Source organism: Gymnodraco acuticeps, unplaced genomic scaffold, assembly GCF_902827175.1.
Source record: "Gymnodraco acuticeps unplaced genomic scaffold, fGymAcu1.1, whole genome shotgun sequence".
NCBI classification, from domain to species: domain Eukaryota; kingdom Metazoa; phylum Chordata; class Actinopteri; order Perciformes; family Bathydraconidae; genus Gymnodraco; species Gymnodraco acuticeps.
In genome coordinates this window covers 5,567,574-5,575,073 of record NW_022990023.1, presented here as the reverse complement: position 1 = coordinate 5,575,073, position 7,500 = coordinate 5,567,574, and the positions used below count along the sequence as shown (strand labels likewise).

At 45.7% G+C, this 7,500-nt stretch overlaps 1 protein-coding gene across 5 annotated transcripts in view; it reads right to left on the bottom strand.

The window, feature by feature from the left end:
* The window catches only part of bahcc1b (BAH domain and coiled-coil containing 1b), a 66,636-nt gene that overhangs the window by 11,084 nt on the left and 48,052 nt on the right, over positions 1–7,500 (bottom strand). For all 5 annotated transcript variants that reach the window (XM_034214371.1, XM_034214370.1, XM_034214373.1 and 2 more), the window contains exons 14-19: positions 7,390–7,494; positions 4,374–4,446; positions 4,063–4,243; positions 3,305–3,475; positions 1,461–1,634; positions 669–907 (exon numbers count right to left, since the gene is read on the bottom strand). In XM_034214371.1, the coding sequence (XP_034070262.1) occupies positions 669–907; positions 1,461–1,634; positions 3,305–3,475; positions 4,063–4,243; positions 4,374–4,446; positions 7,390–7,494 (943 nt within the window). The remainder of the gene's footprint in view (positions 1–668; positions 908–1,460; positions 1,635–3,304; positions 3,476–4,062; positions 4,244–4,373; positions 4,447–7,389; positions 7,495–7,500) is intronic.

Below are 7,500 nucleotides of genomic sequence, written 5' to 3'. Positions count from 1 at the left end.
CTTTTGGCTTGTTCCAAAAAAACAGCCTTAACTCATTCAAAGAGTGATCTTATATCATTTCTTGTAACTCTGTGACAGCAGTAATTTATTGTGATGCTCGTTGAATAACCTTTGCGTCACGCCTCTAAAATTGGCAATTGCATCTCACCTTTCCCTTCTCAGCTCTCTTTCCCATGCACTTCTGTGTGACCTAACAAATATACCACGAAGCCCACAGATTCTGTGCCCTTTAGATGGAGGTTGAACTTTGGAAGAGTCCCACGGCTTCCTGCACGTTATATTAACTCTAAATATTGTTGATTTACCTCACATTGGCACTATATGTTGTGTGCACGTTGTATTGCAATTTCTGAGGAGCACAGAATAAATACATACAAAATTAACCAGGTATCAAACGTAGGTAGTTTTGCAAAGTTTGGAAAAGTATTCAAATGTGAAAGACACACTGTCATTCAATCGTTTACCCAGAAGTGCACATGAAGCAGCTGAGGAGGGAAATGCTAGTTTTGAAGGGTGTAGTCGACAGAGAAGTGCCATTAATCACTACTGACAGGAAGTCATTTACTTGGTTGAATACATGTCATTGGAAAAAGTAAAATATTACCGTGTCACTGTAAAATACTGTCTTGTACTCTAAATACACGACAACACCCAACCCTGGTGCTCACCTTTCCCAGGATTCCCGATGAGTTCCTCCTCGCGGCCTCCTTGCTGCTCCTGTTGGCTTCAGTCAGAGCTCCATGGTTCCCCCGGCCGTCCCCAAAGCTGCAGCCCACTGACGAAGCACCCCAGCTGGGCAGAGACGCTCTTTTAGTCCCCTGGTGGTCTGGATGTCCTCTTTCTGAGGAGGAGAGGCTCGGCCTTCTGGGAGCTCTCCTCTGATCTGCACTGGTGAAGCTCTCCATGCCTGAGGGCGAAGAGGACATCGTGGAAATTAGAGTTGGGAAGTAAATTATAATATATATGAAATTAGATAAGATAAAGTCATAGATTATGTTAAATATGGAGAGAAGATTTTAGGCTTTCTTTGACATGGAATCGTAATCAGATTTATTGCCAAGTTCTCACAAACAAGAACTTGCTTTTGGTGAATAATAGTATATACCTAAATTCAATAAGATAAATAAAAATGTAAAATAAGAGCCACGTAATGGAGGCCACATAACACAATTTGATAAGCATATTCTATTATTCTAAATGAGTTAAATGAACAAAAGCTGTTTTAATTGCTCAGCTATGTAAATATCATTAAGATATACACTTGTATTCTCCGTTTAGATGTTAACTTAAAACTTATTCTAGATTAGGGATTGTAGGAAAACAAATGTGCACAAACCATTCATAAAACACATGCAACATTATGCTCAGTAGAAATGGCCATGACATGGGACCTTTAATGTCTCCCTTCACTTCAAGTATAAAGCATGTTGACACACAGACTTAAAGTACAAAGGCCTCACCGGGGAGCCCTGGTCTCTTACTCCCAGCTCTCTGGTTTGCTTGGAGCTTGGAGGACTGCGATAAAAAAGGCAGAATCCCGGCAGGGTTTGCAGGAGCTTCTTTAGAGGATGAGCTAATCTGGATGTCACCGGCTCCGTCTTCGCTGTCGTAGCTGCCGTCCTCCTCTTCCTCCTCTGTGGAAATCACAACATCAATATGATCAGTCAGTCAGCTTCAAGAGATCTACCTGTAAACACTGTTAGCTAAAGCCAGGGACTCACTTGATGAGGAGTATTGACAGCTAGCTTTCAATATTCCTCTAGCATCTACAGTTCAGTTCTCAAGCCTGTGGCTAAACACTCGTAGCCGTGAATACAAAAGTGAGCAGAGAAATGTCGCCGTTCGTTCAGAATGAAACAAACTTCTCTCTGAGGCTTTTAAAGTGCCATAATTTGTCACATATTAACTCCAAGCTGCATAATAATGAGCGGCTTGTTCCTTAAGTGCAGTGACGGGGAGCAAATGTTGACACACATGCACATATGCAGCACACACACAAATACACACGGTTTGTTATTGGCAGCTGTGTGTCGCTGACTGCAGGGGGTCGTGTCGGGTGTCGACACATCTCTGACACACTTGTCACTTACATGGCGTTCTCGTCAACACTTTGCCTCAGTCACACACACACACACACACACACACACACACACACACACACACACACACACACACACACACACACACACACACACACACACACACACCACACACACACACACACACACACACACACACACTCACACACACACACACACACACACACACACACACACACACACACACACACACACACACACACACACACACACACACACACACACACACACACACAACCACTGCTTCTCGAGCCATCGAGGCAACGAGGTCATTCAGATTTGAGCGTTTTCTTTAAGTTCTGTTAGTTTTGAGCGTCTTCTCGTCTGAGGCATTTTGTTTTAAAGTCAGGAGGCTTTATTTCTCCTCATGTCAAACCTCCGTCATTTTCCCGACGTTGGGGAGGTGAAGAAGAGGGGAAGTCCAGGGTGTGAGATTCTGAGCCGGGCCAGAGCGAGGCTCACGTTACGGCGCGGCGTTGAGGGCCGGGGTGGCTGTGTTGCATGCCTGTGGCAAGTCGTTAACGGTTTTAACGGTGTGACAGACGAGCTGGGAAGTGAGAGAAGGGCCCCCTCGATGACGGCAGACAACTCACTCTCAGATACTTCACGCACACGCACACGCACACACACACACACACACACACACGCACACAAGCACACACACAAGCAGACACACACACACAAGCAGACACACACAGAGGCATTCTTGAAAGCGAAATCTCACAGTGTCTGGCTGATGTTCTTTCAGCTCGACTCATATTTATAATAACCTGTGAAACTGTGGCTGGAGGACACACCGGACTGACTACATATGAGTGTGTGACAATCAGACACACAGCTTATGTAAGCGTTCAACTGCAGGCACTTGACATAATCGTATTCAGAAAGTCGGAAGTGAAGAAGGCAGCACAATGAATCAACATTTTAACAAAATCGCAAAATGGACTACGATGCAATATCCAAATCACAGCAAGCACAATATTTAGATAAATATGTGTTCAAATAAATTGTTACGTATTGTAAAGCTGCCGAGCACGCCTACAAATATACAGTATTTTTTGGTACAGATTCTCTTGAAAAATACTATATTATTTAAGAAGTATATATTAATGTTTCAACCCCCTCACCTTTTTGAGGGAGTCAAAGTGTTATCAGAGCTCCCCAGCCCCCCCATCATTCTCACGCTGACCGGAACTGTAACTCACCGTGCTCTGAGCTCTCGCTGTCACTCTTCTCTTCCCTGACTTCCTGCTTTTTGTCGGAGGTCCGGTCGTCCTTGTGGTGAGTTCTGTTGGTGTTGACGGCCATCATCACTTTGGGCTTTCGACCCCTCTTCCTCTTCGAAGTCTGACCAGCTGCCCAGTCGTGCTGCAGGTCTGATGGAGAAACAGGAGGAGGAGTTCAGTGTCTGGCTTATAAAGCACTGATTGTTTAGGACCAAAATGTTGAAATGTGATATATTAATTAAAGGGGCCCTGGTATGCTCATTTTCAGGTTCATATTTGTAGTTTGTGTCTCTACTGTAACTGCTTTAATGTTAAAAAGCTATTTATTTTACTCATACTGCCTTCTGTCTGAAACCAGAGCCCAGTCTGCTCTGATTGCTTAGCTGGCTGGCTCTGTTGTGATTGGTCAACCGCTTAGAGATGTCCCACCCCTTAGCCTATCACGTACAATGTGTTGGAGCGCTAGCCAATAGGAGCGTGAGTGTTACAAAGTCATGTCACTATGTTCAGGGAGTAAATAAAGGAGTCCAATGGAGGTGTTTCAGGCAGGGGGGGGGGGGGGGAGTGTGTGAGAGAAACTCCCTCTGGAGAGAACTCAGCCTTTGAAGCTAATTTACATGCACACACACCTATATAACACACTACAGGAAAGGGAAAACCCCAAAAAGCATCACAGGGCCCCTTTAACTTGCCTTGTCTTGTATATATATATATATATACGCTCCGTCTGTACCCACCCTTGATTCCTTGTCTGCAGTGACTCATGGAGGCGTCCTCCTCCCCGGGGGGCCCTCTGCAGTGCAGCATGCCTGAAGACGATGCACCACGCTGGGCCTTCTGCTTCAGCTGGGTCACCCGTCGGGCGAGCCTGGAGCTCAGGGCGCCGGGCCGACCTCGATGCATACAGCGGGCTTTCATCTGCAGACCGGGGGAGGAGAAGCTAATTATTGACAAATGTATTTCCGCTAATTGAAATATCCAGGAAAGAACAAAAACGTTAGCAGCAGGAAGTGGCTGTCGGTGTGTGTATGGACCAGGAGAGACTGACCTGTGCAGAGCTGTGGCTGGAGAAGACGTGATTGGACATTTTCTTACTGGCTTTTTCCTCCAATAAATCCAACCTGGAAGACATGAAAACACAGCAGAGACACACTTAAACGAGAAATGATCATATACAAACCAGATCACAGAATCAATCCCATCACACATTTCTTTCCTTTCATGGATGATTTTTCTCTGCCTCTCCGCTCTCTCTAGTTTCGTCTCCCCTGGGTTCATTCATTGTCTCCCTCTCTCCCCCCTCACTCTTCCGATCTGTCTCATAACTTTGATGAGGTAAGAGAGGGACAACGCTTTTTGACGGCAAACATGGAAATATTCAGTGGCCGTGTGAATATATGAAACTCTGCTGAATCAACACATGAAAGGGGTAAGAATTATCTGTTGTGAGGGAGGGAGGAGAGATACAGGGAGACAGAGGGGGGAGGAGAAGAGTTGAGGGGGGAGGGAGAGAGACAGAGAGAGAGAGATGAAGCAGTCTCGGGGGAGTCTGTCCGTTGACCGGAGCTCCAGGGCTCGATCGATAAACACTAACCTCTATTGAACACTACTCTCTCTCTCTCACTCACACACACACACACACACACACACACACACACACACACACACACACACACACACACACACACACACACACACACACACACACACACACACACACACACACACACACACACACACACACACACACACACACACACACACACACACACACACACACACACACACACACACACACCACAACACACACACACACACACACACACCACACACACACACACACACACACACACACACACACACACACACACACACACCACACACTCTCTGTTAGCAGCTGGTGTCTGAGGCAGGTGAATCCTATATTCCCACAGAGGGAAGGTTTGGGTCTCAGCAACTCCGCTCCCGAGAGAGGAGAGGAGTGGAGAGAGGCAGAGGTAGAATAAGAGAGGAAAGGAGAGGAGAGAGTGAATACAATAGGAGAGGTGAAGAGAAGAAATTAAGGAGAGGATAAGATAGAGAAACAGTGAGGTGTGAAGAAGAGTGGAAAGAATAGAGGAGAGGAAAGGAGAGGAGAAAGAGGAGAGGATAAGATAAAGGAAAGGGGAGATGAGAGGAAGGTGTTAGGAGAAGATGAACGTATAGGAAAGGAAAAGAAAGAAGAGTATAGCAAAGGAAAATAAAGGACATGAGAGGAGGGGATAGGAGGACAGGAAAGGAAAATCTCCCTGCTCAAACGTTGACCTTTGACCCCTCTGAAGCCCCAGCGTTCACCTCATGTCAAAGTCTCACCAACAATAGGATTTGTTCGCCTGTACACGCTGTAGAGAATATGGCCAACAAGTATGTATGGTTTTCACTGTTTAGGCTCCACGCCACAGGTATATAAAGGGATCATTTTCTCCACTGGCTGCACGGAGCCCTGACCCCGACTCCATCCGACACCTTCGGGATGAATGGGAATGCCGTCTGTCAGTCAGACGTCAATGCATCGGTATGCTTTAAACACAGTGCTCTTCGGATCATTGAACAGTGGCTCGAAAAACCCCACACACACAAACACTCCTACAGACACACACCTTTCACATGCTGGAAAGCCTCTGACAATCACACACACTTTCATCAGCGCCTGGCCAGAGGAGCAGAGGTTTAAACTTCATCTCTTTATATCTCAGGCTTTGATATTCTCTTAAATTATTGCCATCACTTCCTGTTGTTTATCAACCCCATTTCAACGATTAGTGTGTCCTACTTCTTTCCGAAATGGCAGGCTTTTCACCTCTCTTCAACTTTTGCTCTCCAGAACTGTTATAAACACTTATGCTTCAGGTAAAGTTGGACGAGACATCATACAAACTGAATTTTTTAGCCTTTACAATAATACATCTGAGGCCAATCTCACAAATGCAAACCTCTGCAGCTTGGAGACAAAGCGTCACAAAGAAATGGACGCCTAATAAGAGGATCTTAATGCCTGTGGTTCTGACATTTCACATTTCACCAATCACATTTCAATGTCCACATACTTTTGTCCATGAAACACACATGTGTGTATCAAAAGGGTTCGTCTTGGCTTTTGAAAAATGCCTCTATCTCTCACACTCTCGCCTTTTCATTTCAACCCGCATCTCTCCCTCTCGAAGATGAAAGCGTAAACAAACGATACATAGCTTGTTATTAACAACAGAGATCCTGCTCAGGCACGTAGCAACCAGCGCTACTAATTAAACAAGTTGTGTGTGTGTGTGTGTGTGTGTGTGTGTGTGTGTGTGTGTGTGTGTGTGTGTGTGTGTGTGTGTGTGTGTGTGTTGCACCAGTATGTATGACTAAAGCCTTTCATTGTCATTTTCATTAGCGCCTTCTAATCATGGTAACCGTGACAAACCCTGAGTTTCTCTAATCATTTTATCAAGGCGACGGGTGCACATGCTAACAGAGGTGGGGCAGCATGAGAAAACACATTTATCATTATGAGTGTTGAACACAGGCTGTGTGTGTGTGTTTGCAGCGGTGTGCGGGAATGTGTGGCAGCATCCAAGTGTGTGTGTGTGTGTCGAAAGGTGTTAAATAATGTGTGTTGCGGCGGGTGGGGGTGTTGTCGAGTCGTTTATCACTGTAATAACTGTGCATCAGGACTTTGTCCGGCTGTATTAATATGCTCCAGGTTCACAGGGAATCGGGACATAATCAATGCAAGTGATAAATATGATTAAAAGTGATTAATGATGATTAATGAAGGTCTCATCTCCATTACTTTCTCTCATTTAAAATCAGCTCCCATCACATACCCCATTGTGTGTGTGTGTGCGCATGTGTGTGTGAGGCTCCTTCCAGTGCCCAATCAAGCAAATCATCAGCTATAGAGCATTTGAATCAATTCAGCTGAAGAAGAACTTCTTGAAAATCAGCCGCGCCTTTCAGTAAGAACACAAACAGAAATCAGGATGAATGAGCGGGGCTTGCCAATCACACTGATTATACTGACGCAGTATCAGAGGACTGACCTGAGTCTTTTGGAGCTCTCCGAAGCAGCTGGGCCGGGGGCCGACTTTCGCTTGCGGGGGCGACCGGGCCCCCGGCGGGCAGGACTACGAGACGTCTCCTCTTTCCTGCAG